General features: G+C 39.4%; 2 protein-coding genes across 2 annotated transcripts; both read right to left on the bottom strand.

Moving 5' to 3' along the window:
* Window positions 1-8,973: 8,973 nt before the first annotated feature.
* LOC112588954 (uncharacterized) lies at window positions 8,974-11,023 on the bottom strand. The gene is made up of 2 exons (XM_025300330.1): window positions 10,769-11,023; window positions 8,974-9,272 (listed from the first exon to the last, which is right to left on the bottom strand). Exons 1-2 carry the CDS (start codon window positions 11,021-11,023, stop codon window positions 9,210-9,212), a joined length of 318 nt encoding a protein of 105 aa, XP_025156115.1. The 3' UTR covers window positions 8,974-9,209.
* Window positions 11,024-12,698: 1,675 nt separating this feature from the next.
* Window positions 12,699-13,540, bottom strand: LOC105181771 (uncharacterized). The gene is made up of 2 exons (XM_011138755.1): window positions 13,210-13,540; window positions 12,699-13,087 (listed from the first exon to the last, which is right to left on the bottom strand). The coding sequence occupies exons 1-2, from the start codon at window positions 13,538-13,540 to the stop codon at window positions 12,699-12,701; spliced, it is 720 nt and encodes a 239-aa protein (XP_011137057.1).
* Between the last annotated feature and the right edge of the window lie 10,183 nt (window positions 13,541-23,723).

The following is a 23,723-nucleotide window of genomic DNA, read 5'->3' on the forward strand; positions in this document are numbered from 1 at the left end:
CTAATCGCTAGATTTAGGCTCAGAACGTGGATCAAGACGTGTAAAAGATTGTTAAACTAGTAACACTTAATAAAGCCGATGATTATCGGCTCAAAAATAATCTGTTATCGAGACTACGATGGCGAACTATTATTAGTAGTACCTAAGATATTACAAGCTTCGGTAATTAGACAAGCACACGAACAAGGACATTTTGGCGTTAATAAAACTGAAATGCTTGTGCGTAGAGACTATTGGTTTAAGAGTATGGGGCCAAAAATCGAGAAAGTTGTAAGGAGTTGCATAAGTTACATCCTAGCAGAGCGGAAGCAAGGAAAACAAGAGGGATTTCTAAACGTGATTGATAAAGGGGATGTTCCGCTCCATACGTATCATATAGATCATCTAGGCCCAGTGCCAAGTACGAAAAAATGTTATTGCCATATCTTCGTTGTAGTTGATGCATTTAGTAAGTTCGTCTGGCTATACGCTACAAAGTCATGCGACGCTGCCGAGGTAATTGATCGTCTACACAAACAATCGGTTACGTTCGGAAACTCGCGTAGAATTATATTGGATCGTGGCGTATCATTTACGTCGGCTGCATTTAAAGATTATTGTACCGATGAAAAAATTCAGCATTTACTTATAACTACAGAGGTGCCCAGGGGAAACGGGCAAGTCGAAAGAATAAATCGCGTCTTTATCCCTTTATTTTAACGAAGTTGTCAGCTCCAAAAGCTGAAGAATGGTTCAAATACCTCGATATTGCACAACAGTATATAAATGCTGCATCAAATCGGAGTACCGGCCGAACACCGTTTCATTTAATGTTTGGTATTCGCATGCGATTAAAAAAAGATCTACAAATACGCGAAAAGATCGAAACCGAATGGGCACAAATATTTGAAAGTGAGCGCGAAGGCATTTGACAAGAGGCCAAAGAAAAAATTGCGGAGATCTAACGAGAAAATTTAAAAACTTATAATGAAAAGCGAACGACAGCAGTAAGGTACAAAGACGGAGATCTCGTCGCGATTAAGCGTACTCAGTTTGGTTCGGGACTTAAATTTCGTAGTAATAAGTTCGTAGTAGTAAGTTTTTAGGCCCATATTGTGTAACTAAGGTAATGCGAAATGATCGATATGCAGTTGCGAAAATAGGCGAGCATGAAGGACCCCGTAAAACTTCCACATCCGCTGACTTTATGAAGCCTTGGTTATATTACAATGATGTAGATGACATAGGAAGCAGAGATGAGGAACTTGAAGATAGGTAGTGGATAGTCATAAATGTACATATTCGAGGACGAATGCTTTGCAGGACGGCCGAAATGTAGGATAAGAAAAATGTTTGATATACCGCTATGCGCGGTATCGCGTTTGAAGCCACGCGCACATCTTGGACGCGGCGTAGCGCGGCTAGATGACACATAGTCGATCTACTTTGGCGGCCCACTAGCTAAAGATTGTTTTATTTGCGGCTTTCGTTTAATGTATTGTTTTCTGCTGAACACTGGAAAGGGCTAGGATATATAAGACCGGGGAACACCGGAAGAGTCAGTCTGAAGAAGTCCGTCAGAGAGTCTGTACGACACTAGTATCTACACTAGACTGTATATTTCTTTATATTGTAATAAATATATAATCCTACACTATCGTATGCAGCTTAATTCTCTTAATTAAGTTCGTATTTTACCTTTTTCGGATGTCCCCCGAAGTATAAGACTTACATCGGATGATTCTTGTCTGTTCTGTGTTCCCTCATCTCCATTTAATACTGGAGTATTCATTTCATCTGAATCTGTATTATTATAATATGTCCCACCGCGTATATTTCATTTCTCGCCTTTCGTCGTGAGTCACTGCGCAGGCGTGCTCCACCACCGGCGTATATTTCATTTCTCGCCTTTCGTCGTGAGTCACTGCGCAGGCGTGCTCCACAGGCGGAGCAGCAGCTCTCATCTTTGTCGAGTCGGGATGCGTCCCGAAAGTCATTAAAAAAAAAAAGTGACAACCTTTATGTCCGCGACCGTACATCCTAGATAATATTAATGTTGGCGGCATCGTAAATTTTAAAGTTCACAACTTAGACAATTCTCAACAAAAATAGGTCATCAAGTAATGTTTTGGAAAGGCTATCATCTTTAACACTGTATGATAAAAAATGGGGTGTTCTATTAAAAAAAATTATGTTGGCCTTGACCTCTTCCCTCAATGTCAAATGGATATGATCATTCAATAGAACTTTTAATACTCTACAACTTTAGTTGGAAACATTTTTCTCAAAAACGTTTTATTTTCGAGATATTTGACCGTTTCCAGACTTTTTTAACAGCCTGTATATAATATATGACCAATATTTATTATTTGTATCTTATATTTAAAATACTCTCAAATGTAAGTAGTTTGTTCTCTTGTTAGCTGAACTAGTTGTACTAGTACAAGAAATTTATGCAAATTTAGAAAAATTTTGTATGTATGCTTTATTTGCTTCAATGTGTATGTATATTTCAACTAGTATAGTGCAACCAGTTCAGTTAAAAAAAAGAGACCAAAAACTGACTGAATACTGCCCTACAGATCAATTAGCTATGTTATATTATATAGAAAGTATCAGTGATACGAACTCACCAGAATCAATTTTTATGTTGTCTTCACTCTTTCCACAAGCACTTATCTACTGCTCAAATATAAGTTTTTCCTTTGGAAATCTAAAGAATGTTATTGTTACATCCTGGAGAAGGAACGCAACTTGACGCTTGCTTTCGCAAGCTCCGACGTACTCGCAAGTCTGCGGTGCAGATCAAGGATCGGAATTACCCCTTTATCTGGCGCGGACGTACGTCGGTGGTCCTTTATTTAGGTTAAGGAACTGAATCCTTTTACCTGGGATAGATAGGACCATGAGCGACGGTTGAGGGAAGGGAGAATTTTTTGGTTGAGAATAATTATTTGGAAAACGTGATTGGCTTACAATTACAAACAACTTGTTTTATTAGTAATTAGACGGATGTTCACAATGAAATAAAATTTATAAGCTTTTATAAAGTGTACGTATACATATATGTATAAACAATCGCAGTCTGAGCAAAATTCCGTATTCGTTATGTCCGACTGTGATCGAAAAGATTGGGCCCCCGGCACGTGATTTAACAATTAAGGCGGAATGCCAAGGGACTAGAAAAAGGGAAGCAAAGGAAAGGAAAAGAAAAGAGAGAGAAGAAAAGGAGAAAATGAAAAGACAGGGGGACACTCAGGCAAAAGAAAGTATAAATAACTTACTGCTGGTTCTATGATGCGAGTCGACAATGAAAAGTGTAATTGCTGCGTGTCAGTGAGGATGGACCCAAGTTTGCGCCAAGAACAGGAAAATGGTCTCAGCAGGATCTCTCGCAATGTTTCGAGGACGCACGAAATCGTTGCACAGAAGAATCAATAACTGAAGAACTCTGATCTGCCTCACTGTAGGCTTGGTTATTAAGAGACCCTGAAGGGGTGTTGGCGAGAAGACTCTGTCCTGGCTGCAGGTCGGTCGAAAGGAGAAGTAGAAGTGGCATAGCCTTTTCATTTTACCAAAAACGTCACCTCGGTCGAGAGGTGGGGTTTGGGAAGTTGCGTCAGGCTCCAAAGTTTATGTCCAAATATGGGTATAGGATTTTGTTGCAAACTTTTCGGAGGTGGGGTTTTAGTGGGGTTCTTAGATAAATATGATAAAGGATCGGGTATCCATGGCAGTAAAAGATTTTAAGGTTCCGCTAAGATTAGTCAGAGGTTGTGCGCGATAATTTATAAATGACATGGGAAAGCATGAGTTTCCGAAGATCAAAGGCTAGTAATATCATATAACAGCATGAAAGATTGTCTGGTCGGTCCGTCTTCAAAGAAAATTATTGCTCTGAACGGGAAGTTATTTAAGGTTATTTGGAGAGGAGATATATGGCCAAAATGACTCAGCGGATCTTTTCCGACGGAAATAGAGGAAACTCCGGTGATTAAAGCAGAGGAAAAAAAGAAAGAGAAATCTGTGCGTATGTGTGTGACGTCACTGTTCTCGGAGGGTCGCGGAATATGAACATTTCGTCGTATAATATAAAATGTAATCCGCCCTACTCGACAACAAATTCAAAGTACGTGGAGTCCGCAGGACGTAACACCCCCCACCTTAGACAAATGTTGAGGATAGCCAACATTTGCTAGCGGAGTGTATTATGTCAAAGCTTACATACTACGCAGTTTTAGTTGCTATACCTATAGATTGATTAGAATATAATTAAAAGGAGGGGAGATAGAAGGTGACTTCCATCTCTTCCTTCTTTTTCTTTGTCCTTTTTTGAAAGTTATTAGCTAAGATATAAATGTGTTTGTGTATGTATTGTAATTTTTGGGGTTAGAAGGAGGAAAGATAGAAGGCAACCTCCAAATCCTCTTCCTTTTTTTCTTTCGTCCTTCTAATGTGTTAGATAAGAGTATTTTTTTTTTTTTTTTTTAGGAGGAAAGGTAGAAAGCAACCGGATGGGAGGGAATGGGGGACTTGTTCCCCGTCCTTCGCATCAGGTCCGGCCGGAGGTCTCTCCCAGGAGTTTTAGTGGGTGCGAGTCCCACATAACCCTGGCCCTCCCCCAAGGGTCGGGGTACCTATAAGGGGTTTCTCCTGGGTTATAAAAAAAAAAAGGTAGAAAGTAACCTTTAAATTTCCTTTCGTCCTAAAAGTTTGCTACCTATAGTTTAAGATTTTATAGATATTATATCGAGAAAAAAAAATAAAATTCGTTATAATTATTTTCTCTTTAAAAGTACATGTATATTTATATATATATTTTTTATATATGTGTACTTATCCTATGATTATGTGTATGATTATCTTTAGGATTATCATTATAAAACTTATCTCTAGATTTGATTAAGTGGTGTCCTAAATGGAGGGGAAGGGGCGGCGTAATTCTTCAGTCTCGATCGCCTGGCCAATCGCCACCAATTCCTGCTTGAATTCCTTGTAGCCGATGATACTGGCTCGCGCCAGGTGTAAGTCCACGTCGGCTGCTTTTCCTCCTACTGATTTCCTTATTTTCATTATCCCGCTTTGCCCTTCCGCGAGTAGTCTGGTGATTCCGCAGGACATAACATTATATTTCTTTTGTCGGTGTAAAATGTACGACTTTTACAATTCTTTATACAACACGATGGCATTATATCTGCAAACAAAACCAAATATGCAGCAGATTAATGTACTGTTGACATAGCATTTACAACAATTGTTTTATTTTGCATTATACAACATTTGCTTTATTTATTCAGTTCGATAATGTCCAACTTACCTTATATATATATACCAGAATTGGAAAAGTTACTTGTCAAAAGTAACTTTGTGGCGAGGTTATGTATCCCCTCGACGCACGTAGGGTTAGGGGTATTCCACGCTCGTTCACGACGCTTAGGACCAGCAGGGAGAGGGAGAGAGGGTGAAGGATGAACACTCCCGACACTAAGAGAAAAGCCGCCGAATATATTTTGGATAAACTCAAGAACATACAATCCTTCTCTTCCCGACAACCATACACGACACCAAAACGGTTGACTCTCTCTTCTTCTGCTTTTTCCTCGCGGCACGTGCATCGAGATGTCTAAAGTGGCGCCCTCGCAGCGGCCATAGAGCGCGTCACGGGGCCCTTCGCCCTACAACTCGTTACCGTTACCGTTACTTTCAGTAAAAAGTAATTCGTTACCGTTACCGTTACTTTCGGTAAAAAATAACTTGTTACTCGTTACTGGTCTTAGAAAATAACGCGTTACTGTTACTTGAAACTTTTACTTTGTTATTTTCCGTTACTTTTTTTTGTTGTAAATCCAGGATTATAAGAAAGGTGCTAAAATAAAATATAAATCGAACATAAAATAATTAGAAATATATACAGGATGTCTCCCATTTTATTGTCCCACCCCAAATAATTTTTTTATTTTTGATTGTAGGAAACAATGTTTTAGACAAAAGTTATATGGTTTTGAGGACATAAAATGATGCCATTAGTTTGACATTGAATAGTTTCTTGAAGGTCACATGAAGGTCATCTTCAATTTTTTAAATGGAACTACCTACTTTTATTACATATTATTCTAGCTTACATCGAGAACTTTCCAAAAGCCTATAATTAAGTACCTTTTGCTTAAGTACTTTTTAAATTATAAGGCAAAATCGAAAGCACGATCCGGCCGGTCAAGGCAAGATCGAAAGCACGTGTCACTTTCTACCTAAAATTCAAAAAATCAATTTCTTGGATTTTTGAACGTTCGGTCCAATTTTGACTATGACAACCACGTTTCGATCTGAAGTATACCCCATTACTCAAGTATACCCATTACTCAAGTATACCCCATATGCACGTTAAACAGCATCGATATTTTTTTGGAGAATGTAATATTTTGAGCATTGTTACGAAATTTTTTATTAGTCCTGTAATTATGGCTGATGATCCGCCGAATTAAATAGTCGACATGATTCGTATTTTGGGTGAGGCTGGAAATAATTACAGTGCAGCGGAAAGGCTGTATGCTGAAAGGTATCCTAACAGACGTCATCCGTGTAGAAAGACAATAAGAAAACTCACCGAGAGGGCACAGCAGGGCAGTTTAAAAAGGATACGACAAAAATCTGGATCAAGTGAGGCAAATTCATTGGTTGTCTTGAGTGCCGCTGTATTGAATCCCCAAATTTGCACCAGACAAATCGAGAGACCACACGGCATATTGAAATCGATAGTAAATCGTATACTTAAAATAAATAGATTCCACTCCTACCATATCCATCTAACCCAGAAATTAAAACAGAGGGATTTCGAACGACGCTTGCAATTTTGTAACTGGGCCTTAAATTAAATTCGAAGAAATCCACATTTTATCGCAGAAATGCTCTTTTCTGATGAAGCCACGTTCGGTAATAGAAGAGGCGTTAATAGACATACTTATCATTATTACTCTGATCAAAATCCTCATTGGCAAAGGAGCCAAGAATTTCAAAGACAATGGTTTATTAACATTTAGGTAGGTATTCTTGGAAATGACATCATAGGCCCATACTTTTTTGAACAGAATCTAAACGCGCAATATTAGTTAGCATTTCTTCAGAATGATCTGCCTTTTTTTTTATAACAGTGGGGAAATCCATCATGGATACCCCCGTCCCTTAGGGAGGGCGGGGATTATGCTGGACTCCTACCGGCTAAAACCCCACCGGAGTATTTACCTTTCGGATCGTGGTGGGGGGAGTCAGGGAACTACTCCCGTATTGCCTCCCCGACACCCCGGCTCAGAATGATCTGCCTAACCTTTTGCGACATGTCAATAATTACTTGCTTAACCGAATGTGATTTCAGCAGGATGGAGTACCAGTTCACAAATCCCGAAATGTTACGAATTATTTAAATAATAGATTTAATAATAGATAGATTGGAATGGGTAGTCGGACTTATGAATGGCCACCAAGATCACCTGACTTAACCCCTCTCGATTTTTACTTTTGGGGATACGTAAAAGAAAAAGTTTATGCGGAAGAGCCTACAACAGCGGAAAACATGAAGGAACGTATTCGAGAGACATGTACGAACATAAACGCAGATGTCCTTCGAAAAGTGCGGGATGATTTTCGCCATAGGTTGGATATTTGTATCCAAGTAAATGGCAATCTTTCCGAACACCTACAATAATTGTACTGCTCCAATTTAGCATTGACCAGCCGGATCCTGCTTTCGATCTTGCTTTCACCGGCCGTATCGTGCTTTCGATCTTGCCTTATAACTTAAAAAGTACTTAACGAAAAGGTACTTAATTATAGAGTTTTGGAAAGTTATCGATGTAAACTAGAAGAATATGTAATGAAAAGTAGGTAGTTCCATTTAAGAAATTAAAGATGACCTTCATGTGACCTTCAAAAAACTATTCAATGTCAAACTAATGGCATCATCTTATGCCGTCTTCAAAACCATACAATTTTTGTTTGAAACATTGTTTTCTACAATAGAAAATAAAAGTTATTTGGAGTGGGACATTAAAATGGGACACCCTGTATATACAGGGTGCACGATTTATCTGAAGACATTAAAATATCTCGAGAACTATGCATTGGATAAAAAAAAGTGGTTAATGAAAGTTGTTAGTCTCGAAGGGGGACATCCAATGATACCAAACTCGACCTCCCACCCCACCCCCTGGAGGTGGGAGTTGGGGGCAACTTTGAAATCTTAAATGGAAATCCCCATTTTTTATTGCAGATACGGATTCTACGCCACAAAATACGTAAATTTTGTCCGAAACTTTTTTTTTGATTCGTGATAGATGGCACTGTAATCGCAAAAAATTATATTTTCTGCAATTCTCCAGAAATGATCATTGGATTGAGAAATAAAAAATACCTGTTCAATATTTTTAAAGAACATAATAAAAGTTATTCCCCCCCATTCTCTCGGGGTAGGGTGGGTGATAACGTTCAAATCTCAAATTGGGACCCACATTTTTCATTGCAGAATTAGATTGTACGTGAAATTTTTATTGAAACAATTTTTTTCATTTGTGATAGATAGCGTTGAATTTTTCCGAGAAACTACTTTTAGCGTTACACAGGAACAACGACGAGGACATAGTAGTTTTATATTCCCTTCGGGTGCTTTTTTAATGTGAGTCCCCTTGCCTCTCACTGTTAAATTAATTAGAGTAAGTGTTCGAAATTTTTACCTTCAACTTCAATACATTTATTGATCCTTTTTTCAAATGACTGTACACAGGATAGAAGCATATCTGCGGGAGTTTCAGCGTAAGCGTTTCTTATGCGTTCTACCATGTTTTCACGAGTTGTTGGCACTTGTTGATAAACCTTATCTTTTAGGTAACCCCACAGAAAGAAATCCGGCGATGTCAAATCAGGCGACCTAGCAGGCCAATTAATCGGGCCACCTCTGCCAATCCACCGACCATTGTAATCACGGTCTAATACTTCCCATGCTGCTATTGAGTTATGCGCTGGGCAACCGTCATGCTGAAACCACATACTTTGTCGAACGTCCAAGGCAACATCATCAAGTAGTGGTGGTAGTTCCTGTTCCAGGAAATTTCGATATTTGATTCCATTCAAATTACCTTCAATAAAATAAGGACCAATGAGTCTGTTCCCTATGATTCCACACCAAACGTTAACCGACTAAGGACGTTGATGTTTAACTTGTCGTAACCAGTGGGGATTTTCTACACTCCAGTAATGCATGTTATGTCGATTAACGCCACCATGGTTTGTGAATGTAGACTCATCTGAAAATAGTATTGGGTGAGTGCAAAAGTTCGTGCGGAGTTTCAATAGATGGAGTTATAAGCGTCGTAAAGTGTTGTCATTAATACTTCCATCTACATATTATATAACGTTGGAAAGGTGACGTCTTCAGCTGTTATTAAAAAAAAATCATTTGTTTTCATACAAACTGCTTCGAGAAATATCACTTTAAAAATGAGTATCGATAAGGTGCATTTACGGCATGTTATGCTTTACGAGTTTCGGAAGGGAATAAACGTTGCCGCAGCCGTAAAAAAACATTCAGGATGTTTACCAGGATGAAGCACCAGCTAAACTAACTGTGGAAAAATGGTTTGCTAAATTTCGGCGCGGAGAATTTAACCTTGAAGACGAGCCACGCTCTGGTCGACCTTCTGACATTGATGACGATGTTTTGCGTACTTTAGTGCTCAATAATCCGCGAATTTCAACAGAAGAAGTTGCTACAGCACTAAACGTTGACCGATCAACCGCTTTTCGGCGTTTAAAAAAGATGGGATTCGATTTGAAGCTCGATATACGGGTACCCCATTTGCTGACCGAGAAGAACAAAATCAAGCGAATTTCTGCAGCCGTTTCTTTACTCGAGCGGCTCAATAACGAGTCGTTTTTGGATCGACTAGTGACGGGCGATGAGAAATGGGTCCTCTACAACAATGTTCAGCGCAAACGGACATGGAAACAATCAGGTAAGCATGGTGACGCAATGCCAAAGGCCAGTTTGCACCCGATGAAGGTGATGCTCTCTGTTTGGTGGGATTGCAAGGGCATAATCTATTTCGAGCTTCTCCCCGCTGGCGAAACGATTGATTCGGACAAGTACTGTCGCCAATTAACCAATCTGAATCGAGAAATAAAAGAGAAACGTCCGATTTTGTCAAATCGCAAGGGAGTCGTCTTTCATCATGACAACGCCAGACCACACGTTTCAAAAAAGACGCTGCGCAAACTGAAAAGCCTGAAATGGGATGTCTTAACGCATCCACCGTATTCTCCTGATATCGCACCATCTGACTATCACTTGTTCCGGTCATTGCAAAATTATTTAAATGGAAAAAACTTTGACTCTTTGGAGGCCTTAAAAAACGGCGTCTCTTCGTTCTTCGAATCTAAACCGCGCAGTTTTTATGATCGAGGCATCCGTATGCTGCCAGAACGTTGGGAAAAGATTATAGAAAACGATGGAGAATATATCATTGATTGAATAAAGATTTTTGTTTGCCTAATCACTGTATGACTTTTACTCACAAACTCCGCACGAACTTTTGCACTCATCCAATACATTAGCAATGAAATTGGGGTTCGTTTGCATTTGTTGAAGTGCCCATTCACAAAACACCACTCGATTATGAAAATCATCGCCATGAAGTTCTTGATGCAGTGAAATGTGATATGGGTGATACTTATGACGATGCAATATTCTGCGAATACTATCTCCGGAAATTCCGAAATCACGATGTAATTGCCGAGTGCTTACCTGTGGGTTGTGGTGAACAGCTGCTAGCACAGCTATTTCATTAACTTCTCCTGTAACAGTTCTTCGTTTTCTTTTTTTAGTTTGTACGCTGCTATCCGAGATAAAGCCAGTCACAGCTTTGTAAAAAAAAGAACGTGAGCGAACATCGTCTGGAAAACGCTCAGCATACAAGGCAATAGCATCGTCAACATTTCTCCTACATTCACCATAAATCAGAATCATTTCAATTTTTTCTTCTACGGTTGCAGAATTCATTTTCCACTTGCAATTCTGCTCAAAGAATGAAGGGTAGATATGCAGGTAATAAAAACTAGTCAAGTAAAATGAAATTGTTAGAGATGCTTTCAGTTCTAATTCTGAAAGAAAAGTGAGCTTTGACCGCATTGCACTGCCTTTTATAATAAGCTGTAGTTCGCCATACACCCACAGTGGCGCGTCGAGCAGTTCCCTCTTCGATTTGGGTTCCCATTTGAGATTTGAACGTTACCACCCATCCTACCCCGAGAGGATGGAAGGGGGAATAACTTTTATTATGTTCTTTAAAAATATTGAACAGGTATTTTTTATTTCTCAGTCCAATGATCATTTCTGGAGAATTGCGGAAAATATAATTTTTTGCGATTACAGCGCCATCTATCACGAATCAAAAAAAAAGTTTCGGACAAAATTTACGTATTTTGTGACGTAGAATCCGTATCTGCAATAAAAAATGGGGGTTTCCATTTAAGATTTCAAAGTTGCCCCCAATCCCTACCCCCAGGGGGTGGGGTGGAAGGTCGAGTTTGGTATCATTGGATGTCCCCCTTCGAGACTAACAACTTTCATTAACCACTTTTTTTATCCAATGCATAGTTCTCGAGATATTTCAATGTCTTCAGATAAATCGTGCACCCTGTATACAGGGTGTCTCAGAACTTTAGTACACGGGCTCCATAGGGATATGAAGCTAAGTAAGAGGAATAAAAAAGTCCTGTGCCATAATGTGAAAATCGTAATAGTTTTTTAATTATAACAGCGCAATGTTAGGCGTTTTCCACGCCCAGCGCGGCCTATAGACGCTCCGCGGCAAGCTATATGCGTAGGGGCTAAGCGATAACGCGGCTCGCGCTGACTGTCGTGCGGCGTCAAAGCACCAAGACGCCATCGCAACATTCAGCGCGAAACGAGATGCGTTATCGCTCAGCCCCTACGCATACAGCTTGCCGCGGAGCGTCTATAGGCCGCGATGGGCGTGGAAAACACCAAACTTTACGCGGTTATTATTAAAAAACTACTACGATTCTCACATTATGGTACAGGACTTTTTTGTTCCTCTCACTTAGCTCCATATCCCTACGGAGCCCATGTTCCAAAGTTCTGAGACACCTGTATATATTTAAATATTTTTATTATTTTATATTATTAACCCAGTAAGCAAATTGACCACAGACTGCGCGTAAATATGCAGCAAATTTGACCAAAAAGCCATCAAAACCATAGCCATCTGTGTTCGCATTTACGTAGCTATGGATGACAGAACCTGCTGTCGGGCAATTGCTGCAGATTTGCAGCAAAAACCGCGCAGAATCTGCCGCGCGACAAGATCTGCGCTGTTTCTGCTGCCAATCTGTCATCAAATCATTACAAGTTTTGCGCGGTTTTTACTGCAAATCTGAAGCAATTGCCCGACAGTAGACTCTGTCATATACAGAGAGTGGACAAAATAATGTGAACACCTGACTAATATACAATATTTGTTAATTAATAACGTGTAGGGCCACCGTTTGCTTTTAAGACAGCTGTAATTCGTCGCGGAATATATTCGTAGAGTGTACGGATAGTATCCAACGGAATGTTGTCCCATTCTTCCACCATCTCTGCCAATTGCCTCAATGATGATGGAAATGGAAATCTGCTCCTCACTCTCTGCTCCAAAACTTCCTATAGCGGCTCAATGATGTTGAGATCTGGCGATTGTGCTGGCCAGGATAGATGCTTGATAATATTCCGATGTTCCTCGAACCAAAACTGAACTTTTTGCCCTGTATATGGACGCATTATCGTCTTGAAATATGGCAGTGTTTGGCAACAATATACTGGTCATAGTAAGAACTTCATCATTGAGAATATTTAGATATTCATTCGTAGTAATACGGCCATTGAGTATAATAATCGGACCAGCGGAATACCATGATATAGCCGCCCAAATTATCACGGAGGCACCCCCGTGCTTGACTGTGGGTAGTAAGCAGTCCGGATCGTAGGCTTCTTTGGGGGCTCTCCATGCATAAACCCGGCCATTTGTAGGGAACAAAGTAAACGATGATTCATCAGACCATACTACGTTCGTTTTTCCAATCATCAATCGTCCAAGTTTTATGATCGTGGCACCACTTGTTTCGCAGCTTTGCGTTGGCATCCATTATGAGGTTTTGAAATTGCAGCCCTGCCATAAATGTTACTTTTGTGAAGCTTCCGCTGCACTATTTTTGTCGAAACAAGATTGTTCAGGTGACTTGAGTTCTGCTCCGGTACCTTCACCTTTGCTGCGGTAGTTTTATGTTGCTTGGCCACAATCCTTTTTAATATTCGGCGGTCTTTGTCTGTTAACGTTGTTTTGCGCCCACTCCTTCTCTTCGCAGATGTTGTTTTGCCATGTTTTGTATAGGCTGTCATCACAGTGGATACTGTCGTTCGTGAAACGTTAAACAGTTCAGCCGTTTTCGTCACAGATGCTCCTGCTAACCGAGCACCCACGATTTGTCCTCTTTCGAAGTCTGACAGGTCGCCCATTTCACCGTCTGATTGTCACCGTCGCAGAACAAAGCGAGTAGTATACTGAAATATAAACTAGAACGGTTACTACGTAAAGTGCGCCACATATACGCGCCGCACCGTTCATACCTTGGCAGGGGGTCCAACATAAACAAATATGTAATATTTAGCATGGTGTTCACATTATTTTGTCCATCCTCCGTATCTGGTGGCAGTTTGGCAGCAGGATTTAATATAACAGAACTTGCATCAAATTTGTTGCCTATTTGCTAACAAAAGTTGATAACAGGCTTTGCTCAAAATTTGTTAACACAGATTTGGCTATCTTAAAGGAAAAAATAAATATTGAATTTATAAGATATATTACATTATAAAAATTAGTATTTATTTTTCCTTTAAGATAGCTATTATACAGAAATCGTAAGATCGCAAGAAATTGGAGAAAGGAGAATATTTAACTAATTTATTAATTTCTATCACCTTACGACTGTAAGGTGTGTGTAATGTAGAGCCTTACATAGCAGTTTAACAATATAACTTGGTCAGTTTTAACAAAAGTCGATGTTCCATGCTATCATCACGTAGGCGATTCCTTTGCAGCGTTAAGATTACCACTGACACTAAAGAGTCTTTCAACTGATGCACTGTTTGGTATTGCAGTGTTTAATGCAGTACTTAATGAAAAGTTTCTTAATTAGTGGATATGAATTTAATATTTGGACATTAGTGTCTGTTGACTTTAAAAATCTTTGCTATTCATCATAAGCAGATTCCTCATTTGATGTTTGCTGTTTGAAATTAAAAAAGTCATTGTTATCATAATACTTATCAGACATCAAAGAATTTTCAGCTGAAGAGATCTCTAATAAATCTTCTAAATATGTTTGCATAAGTTTTCGCTTATCTCCGGCTAACCAACTCAATTTGAATTTGGGGTACAAACAGCTGGCAATTATCAATTCTTCTTTTTCGAATGTAGTATAAAACCTAAAGTTAAATCAATAAAATTAAATATGAACATATTGATTTTTCTTTTTGATCAGATGAATGTTGTTTGATGAACATATGTGTTAACCAAATTACATCAATTTACCTTTTTTTAAACCTTTTTATATAGCTACGGCCAAGGAACAAAGTCAGGTCCTCTCATCCACTTCATACAGTTTGGCTCGAAAGTGGCGGCGACTGTAGCTCAGCTGATTAACCACATACCGCCAAGTCAAAAATTATTTTCGTTTTTTGCAATTTTTGTACTACAGTCGGCATTGTAATTGTTTTTCTTCTGAAAATTCTTACTGGTATTTTGGAACGTGTTTAAACTGATATTTTCAACTATGTTGGAACCTAAAAGAAAAAGTTCTGAAAAGAACTGATGTAATAATAGCTTCGAGAAGAGCTAATAATAAAAGAGCTAACAATCAATAAATAACACTCCCCCTTTTTATTAACAGTACAATTGTACGAGAACAGTCCAACTCCACTTCAAAGTGTTAAAAAATGAATATTTAACAGGTTTTTACGACTTTCCTGTTGACTTGTAACTGGTTTTGGTGATTTCCACTTTTGATGATTGTCGCCAAAAGCAGAAAAATTCATTAAAACTGGTTTCAAGTGACACCAAAAAGTCTTCAAAACTAGGTAAACTTATATTTATAAACAAATACTATGCTAGTAATACATATTAGGTCTGTAATACTTCCTTCGCACCTTCCTTCTCACAATACTGTTAAAATATATTTCTATCTCAAAACTGAAGAATTTCCCCGTATTTCTGGACATGTTAAGCTTTATCACCATGAAATATACACCAGTCCAAGTAGTTCTCAATATGTTTTACCTGTTCTCACGAGGGACAGAAAAACAGTGTTTTGTAACATTGAGTCAAGACACTCTTTTGAGATCCTAGTTCTTGTGGGACAAATGGTATATTGAAAATTGCATCCTCTTGTTGGTTTTAGTATTAAAAAACTATTAAAAATATTAGTTTTTTATTCTCTTTAAAACAATAGTGAAAATACGTAGCACTTAGAACACAGAAACTCTTCCGTAAATTTATCCTTATCTTTCATAATATGTATTTTTGTTTTAGTATCAACAATTTCCCCCTACTTCTGGACATTCCAAGGTTCATTTTCAGATACTTATTCATAACGTTTCTAATAGGTTTTGTCCGTTGCCTCGAGGGGCACAAAACAGAATCTTTTAACATTGTCCTTACGAGCACAGTTTCAATCTATCAATTTTTAATGGCAGATAGGTAACAAGTTTGATGCAGGATCTAGTTCTAAAATTCTGTTGCCAAATTGCCGCTAATATGCAATAAAGCTTACTGCTGAGCAATTTGCAGTAAATTTACGCGGTTTTTGTTGCAATTTATCCGGCAACATGCCTTGACATCAAAACACGAACTAAATGCGGACGTAGATGGCTATGGTTTTGATACGGGTTTTTGATCGAATTTACTGCAAAGAGCCTCGGCAAGTCCCATGCAAAAAATGCCCGTTTTCGGTACCTCGACTTTTGAAACTTTTTTTATGCCAAATGGTTACTTATGATGACCCAAAAATTCCTGCAAAATTTCAAGATGAGCATATGCCTCGTTTAAGAAATATAGGGGGTCAAAGTTGACCATGTCCAATTAAAAAATATAGCAGCTTCACATTTATACTCCAATAATAATGTCCAAAAAATTCAGCCGAAATGGTTCTTTTAAGATTTTTGGCTGGTGATTACGAATCTGAAGTCAGATTTTAAAAATTCAAAATGGCGGATCCAATATGGCGGACGAATTTTTCTTAAATTCATCAGATTCACTTGAAACTCGTTACTCGGGGGTTTTTGGGGTTCACCAAATACGAAAGAGATATCAGATTTTAAAAATTCAAAATGACGGATTCTACATATCCAACAAAGGCAAGATGTAATAATCCAACCAACGAAGGCAAGATGTAATGCCAAATCCAACCAACAAAAAAGCATAGATTTAAGTCATTAGCATGAAAAAACAAAGAATACAAAAAAAATCTTACCATTTGTCATTAATAATATTTTTCAAACAACAATATTTCCAGATTTTCGAAACTGAAACTTTTATTTTATTACATTCGCAAGCATACGATACAAATAAAATGTAGGATGGAATGGAATGTTAATGAAATGATGATCTGCTGATCGTCTTTTGTTTTCAGGGTTTCGTAACTCTAGGCCGAACTCTTTAAAACGAGACTCAGTCCGCTCGACGCTCACCGCTCCTAGGTAGAATGTAGGTCCAATGTAAGGAAAAATAGGTCCATTGTAGGACAAAATAGATTCTATGTAGGGTTAAAGTAGGTTTAATGTAGTGACAAAGAAGATTTAGTGTTGGTTAAAAGTTAATTAACCATTAGATTCGTAATCAGCGACCCCAAAAACCCCCGAGTAACGAGTTTCAAGTGAATCTGATGAATTTAAGAAAAATTCGTCCGCCATATTGGATCCGCCATTTTGAATTTTTAAAATCTGACTTCAGATTCGTAATCACCAGCCAAAAATCTTAAAAGAACCATTTCGGCTGAATTTTTTGGACATTATTATTGGAGTATAAATGTGAAGCTGCTATATTTTTTAATTGGACATGGTCAACTTTGACCCCCTATATTTCTTAAACGGGGCATATGCTCATCTTGAAATTTTGCAGGAATTTTTGGGTCATCATAAGTAACCATTTGACATAAAAAAAGTTTCAAAAATCGAGGTACCGAAAACGGGCATTTTTTGCCGATGCTCTTTGCGTGCAATTTGCGATTAATTTGCTTACTAGATATAACCTATTTTCTTAGATATTAAACGACTTCCCGTTATTGATAAATATTTTTTTGTTTTTTTAAGTATCATAAATCAGATTAGCATAATATATACATTTTTCCCTATTTTCAGTTCGCACCGCCTATCGCTATTTCTCTTACGTTTTCCCCCGTGCGCGGCTCAGTAACGTATGATGTGTGAATCTGTTTTCAATAGTTTTTTACGTTACCTATAGTGGCGTGTAAAAGCCATGTTTTGAGCCACACAATTATTATTATATATTCATTTCATAATGAGCGCTAAAAACTTTACACATATATATAAACAAAATGTATTTATTTGTCATACAATTATATAAACTATACAAACTCTTAATTCTAAATACTTTATTTTTATACAATGTCTTATTACAAACAGTACAAAAGTAATGCGCCAAAAAGTTTTCTTATGCATAAGAAAAATATATTATTGAAAAATAATAACAGAAAATGTTGTCAACGTATTTTTAAACTTAATTTGTTGCCATGCCTTTAGAAGCAATCACTGCAGCACAACGGCGAGGCATTGATGCTATTAAATTAGAAATGCGATCTTGAGGTAAATTTTGTCATTGAGTTTGCAAATCTTGTCATAATTCAACTTTATTGGAGTGTTTCTTATTTCCTGCACGTAGTTTGAGTCCTTGTCACAAATGCTCAATAGGATTAAAGTCCGGCGATTGCGAGGGTCAGTCAAGAACCCCGCATTTTTTTCACGATGAAAAATTCTTTTATTAGTTTTGATGAATGTTTGGGATTGTTATCTTGTTGGAAAATCCAACCACGTGGCATGTTTTGAGTTGTATATGGCAGCATATGCTATGTCAATATATGTTGATACATTATAGCGTCCATAGTATCCGTGATCTCAACCAATGGACCAACTCCATTATAAGAAAATGATCCCCAAACCATCATGTTACCTCCACCATGTTTTACGGTAGGAATTTGGTATCTTGAGTTATATCTTGTGCCTGTTGGACGTCGTATATACTTTCTACCGTCACTTCCGAATAACTGAAACTCTGACTCGTCAGAGAAAAGTACTTTTCGCCAATCAACTTCAGTTCAATGTTCAAATTTCCGTGCAAAATTTAATCGAGCTTTTTTTTTTGCACTAATTAATGGTTTTTTTACATCAGCACATCCTAAAAGGTCTACTTCCTTTAGACGTCGAGATATTGTACTTCGACTAATATCAGCAAGATTTTGTTCTCGTAGTTCTTGAGAAATATTCATGGCAGTTTTTCTAACATCTGCTATTGACTTTCTTTTAATCATTTTATCGACGCGCTTTGTAGTTTTGCGAGGTCTTCCGTTTCGTGGTTTATCAGTTAGAGAATTCGTCAACTTATATTTACCAATAATCCTATTTACAATACTGTTATTAATTAATAAGCAATTAGCAATTTCGCGAGAAACCTTCCCTTGTTGAGAAAAATTAATCACGGCTTCGCGTAACTAAAGGCTTGTATGTTTCGACATTGCGGTAGACAATAGACTGAACCTTAGTTAAAGCAAATATTTACGAAGGAGTTTCATAAGAAACGTAAACAAACCGGACTCATAAAGTCACAACAAGAATATGGCTCAATACTTTCGAACACATATAAATATTATATGACTAAATAATTAGAAACTACGTAATTTCAAAATTTTGTAACTGTACTATTATTTGTAAGAATATTATGTCAACTATTTTACATAATTAATTTTTAGAGCAAATCAATATATTGTCATGTATCTTAAAAAGACACTATGGCTCGAAACTTTTGCGCGCCATTATACTATTGACATGTTTTTTTCCGCGTGTCGTATGTTACTGAGTTTTGTGCGATTGGTGAGCCGCGGAAGAAGACAAAAGAGGAATAGCGATAGGCGAAGCGAGCTGAAAATCGGGCCAAATGTGCAAATTGTGCCAAACTCTGTCGTAAATCTATAAGCAGATATGTGCAGGTGTGAATTAATTCGGTCCATTTGGCGGTCAATTGCTGTACTATGTAATTTTCTAACCTCTAATGTCTGCAAAAGGCTTTATTTTTTAGTTTTGATATCTGGCAATAATATTCAGTTGATAAACGTTTGGGTTTGTAACAATAACATCGTGTTTATCTGATTCGAAAATGTTGAAATTCGAGCCAAAAAAGCATCATTTCCGGGAAGTCCTCATTTTCTGATTTCATTTGAAGAAAACAGCCGCTGAAGCTCATCGAATGCTTGTAGAAGCTTATGGTGAAAGTGCTCCCACCGATAAATCATGCAGAGAATGGTTTCGACGTTTTAAAAGTGTTGATTTCAGTGTCGATGACAAACCTCGACCAGGTCAGCCGAAGAAGTTCGAGGACGAGGAATTGCAGGCGCTAATCGGTGAAGATCCGTGTCAATCGCAACATGAACTCGCGCAATTGTTGAACGTTGATCGATCAACAATTTCTGTGCGTTTGGCAGCCATGGGAAAGATTTACAAAGAAGGAAGATGGGTACCATACGGAAAAAAAGAGACATCGAGAAGCGAAAAGCCATGTCTGAAATCTTGCTTGCCAGGCAAAAAAGAAAGGGTTTTTTGCATCGTATTGTGAATGGAGATGAAAAGTGGATATATTTCGATAATCCAACACCAGAGCTCGGCAAAATGTACACGCGACAGCCGATTTTCGACTATCTCCGCCCACTGCTATTCCCTTTACCTCGCCGCTCCGCGCGCTGTCCACAAGCCGCTCGAGTCTCAGGAGCGTGTTTCCAATAGTTTTCCACGTCACCCATGAAGTACTATTGTTAACGCGTTTTTTTTTTAAGTGGTGTCCCCAGTAAGCCTAATCCACTGATGACTGTAACAACCCATAACTAATTGAACAGAAGCGAAATAAAATATGTTAAATGAAGAATATTCAATTCGATTTTCGGCGTCTTTTATTGGTAAGAGTGGAAATGTTAATTTGGATATTGCATGTAGTGAACCGCATGAGACGTCGTAAGTAATCGTCGCTTAAAGAAGAACACTTCTCATTTTTATAAACTTCATTTTTGAAAAATGAAGAGGCTTACTGGGGATACCATTTTAAAAAAACATGTCAACAATAGTACCTTATGGGTAATGTGAAAACTATTGGAAACACGCTCCTGAGGCTCGAGCGGCTTGTAGGCAGCGCGCGGAGCGGCGCGGTAAAGGGAATAGCGGTGGGCGGAGATAGTCGAAAATCGGCCGTCGCGTGCACATTTTGCCGAGCTCTGTCCCAAACGAAGGAAATCCATTAGCGGCCCAGGAAATCCATCCACATCGATACCAAAGCGGAATATTCACGGCAAGAAAGTAATGCTCTGTATATGGTGGGACCAGAAGGGTGTGGTGTATCATGAACTATTAAACAGAGCCAAATCATCACTGCCGAACTTTACCAACAACAATTGATCCGTTTAAACAACACATTGAAGAATAAGCGGCCGGATTATGCAAAGAGACACGATAAAGTGATCTTACAACACGATAACACTCGGCCACATGTTGGAAAGATTGTGAAGGACACCTTGGAAGTACTTAGCTGGGACGTTTTACCTCACCCGCCGTATTCACCAGATATTGCTCCATCCGATTATCACTTGTTCAGATCGATGGCACACGGCCTTTCGGACCAGTACTTCAACAATTATGAAGAAATAGAAAAATGGCTCAATGAATGGATTGCTTCGAAGGACGTGTCGTTTTTCCGTCACGGAATGCAACAACTGCCAGACAGATGGGAAAAAATAATAGCAAGCGATGGCAAATACTTTGATTAGTGTACTTTTTCATATTTTTCATACTAAAGTCTTTTTTAGAAGAAAAAACGGACCGAATTCATTCACACATCTAATATTTAAATTGTTTTATAGCAATATTAACTCTTTAACTGCTACGGTCGAGATAACTCGAGTATGAAAAAAAATGGCGGCCTTGCTACGATCGAGTTTACTCGATTTCGACTTTCAATGTGTAATACCCATTTAATTTAGTTTGTAAAAAGCATTTGAATTGAACGGGCATATAGTGCCATCTCTTATCATTATAAAATATTTTATAATTGTAAAAATAACTCAGCGAAGAGGGTCATACTGGTAATTTAATATCTCAGCAGTTAAAGGGTTAATCATAGATTATATTTGGACATTTTTAAATACTTATAAAATATTATCTTTGATAAAATTTGTTTTTGGTAAAATGTAATAAGGCTATTTTGGCTTGACAATCAACAGTTTATTTATTGTGTGACGTGGCGATTTTGGCTGTTCGCGCGTCACAAGAGGCGGAGGGCCTCCGAGAGGGTCCTGGGGACGTTGCGCTCGCCCGCGCCCGCGGGGCGACCTGCGTTTTATCGATACTTTGTCGCGAATGCATTTCGTACTGGCGAGCGATCTCGTACCGACGAGTGCGGGATTGCTTTCCTTTTTCTTTTTGATGATACTCCTGCGTCCCGATAACGTGTGTGCCCCTTCGCCGCGGGTAGCCTCCGACCAGCAGGAGCAGCGGACGAGGGAAATTGGACCGAGGAGGAAGGAGGGGAGGAATCGAGGAGCCGCCGAGCGCACTAAAGGACCTCTCAGGTGATGTTGTTGGCCCGCTCCTAATTTTGTTTTCGAACGATCGTGCCGTTAACATCGCACCGCTGTCGATGTATTTTTGTATATTGTCGCAGCAAAGAAAACAAACCTGGACACGACACATGATAACGAGGAGCCTGGATAACGCGGAAGATGCTCGTGGAAAGGAAGGAAAATATAGAGCAACATCTTGACGTCGCGTAATCCCGGAAGGAAAAAAATTGGAGCAGGGAAGGAGCAACCGGAGCAGCGTCTCTCGGGGTCGGACGAGAAAGATCCACTCTTGGCGAGGACGCGATTTTGGAACGACCGTCGAAATTGTTCGTTGCCGAAAAAAAAAGAGCTACCGAGATTAGAGTCACGAGTGGCCGCAAATTGGTGTCGTGTGTGTACCGCCCTAGCTCCAACGGTGGACCGCATCTAGATATTGCGAATAACGCAAGTATTGCCTCCGTTGTCGAGGCGGAACCAGTGCCGTGGTGAGGGCCCGGGCGGAAGCGAGCCAGAAAGAGAGAAAGAGAGATCGAGCGAGCGCATGGGGCGAGGAGGAGAGCGAGCGGATCTGACGAGCGGAGGAGCGCGACTTACCCGAGGGAGACTGCCGTAGGCGTGCGAACGTGTAAGAGTATCTTTCTGTAGTAGCCCTTTGTCTGTGTGAATCGCTTGCGCGGCGGGACCGATTGGCGGCTGTCGGACTTTAGCGAAAATTTATGTTGAGTAGTGGTGGCCGAAGCCGTTTGGCAGTCTTCCCGCGGAACGCGGGGAGCAGGGCGTCTCTCTCTCGTAAACGGGTGTCGGCAGCTATCGAAATCGCGGGTCGCGTGCCGCGAGGACACACCGGGGTCACTATCGCCTCTCCGTCAGGAGTCATTCGAGGAACTTTTGTCAGCGGTCCGCGAGTCACCGCTTTATACCGAAGATCTATCGCTGAGTAGCGATTCGGGTGGGATTCCGTTGTCGTCCGGAAGAGAATAAAGAATTGTAATCCCGTGGTTGCGCGGGCGGAGATATACGTTTGATTCCTGTTAGAAATCTTGAGTCCTCTTTATTTCAACTTAATACCATTTGTTTCCCGAGAATCCCGAGAGGAAAGACCTACTCCGACTCCGACTATAATCACAGGAGCTACCGGTCTCGTAGGCGATTGAGTCGCCTCGCCACCGCTACAGCTATCGTTCGCGTTGATGGGCACGAGAATCGTGCCTGGCGCCTAACAACTTCCGTTTTGGTGAAATTTTAGGAAGCGACGGAGGGCGGCTGATAGGTCATCGCGAGGTTTTGCCCGCTGCCTAGGCGATAGGAGCGGTCGCAATTGATATAATATATATAGTAGATAGATAGTTTTTATTATTTCCCTTTTCGGGGTTACAATCTTTTATACAATGCTATACCTTATTCGCACGTCTCCACCTGTTCGCCCTACCCATACATATATACACACACATAACCTCTCCTCCTTTCCTCTATTCTTAACTGCTAACTTATATCTAACTTATTACTATTTATATCTATTTTCTTAATACTAAATCTTATCCACTAGATTCTTATACACTATTAGCTTAATATCTACCTCTTACAATCTACTGTCGACCTCCGTTTCTTTACTCTCTCACTCCACTCACTCATTTGCCAACCCCCTTCCCCCCTCCGATCCATCCTCTCCCCTGCTTCCGCTCCCCTCTCTCCACTTCCCTCATCCACCCCTTCCCGTCACTTCCCTCTCCCAATATCCTCTCCATTACCTCCCTCCATCGTATTCCTTCACCTCCCTCCCATCTCATACACTCCTTTCATACATGTTCCCA

Source organism: Harpegnathos saltator, unplaced genomic scaffold (genome assembly GCF_003227715.2).
Source record: "Harpegnathos saltator strain DR-91 unplaced genomic scaffold, Hsal_v8.6 scaffold357, whole genome shotgun sequence".
In the NCBI taxonomy this organism is placed as follows: Eukaryota; Metazoa; Arthropoda; class Insecta; order Hymenoptera; family Formicidae; genus Harpegnathos; species Harpegnathos saltator.

Bases quoted from the DNA above. Each gene is read 5' to 3' on its own strand.
- LOC112588954 (XM_025300330.1), bottom strand. From the start codon at position 11,023: ATGAATTCTGCAACCGTAGAAGAAAAAATTGAAATGATTCTGATTTAT. The intron at 9,273-10,768 runs GTAAGCACTCGG...TACTATTTTCAG, and splicing joins CTGTTCACCACAACCCACAG to ATGAGTCTACATTCACAAAC.
- LOC105181771 (XM_011138755.1), bottom strand. From the start codon at position 13,540: ATGGGCGACCTGTCAGACTTCGAAAGAGGACAAATCGTGGGTGCTCGG. The intron at 13,088-13,209 runs GTAACATTTATG...AAACGAACGTAG, and splicing joins GCAGCGGAAGCTTCACAAAA to TATGGTCTGATGAATCATCG.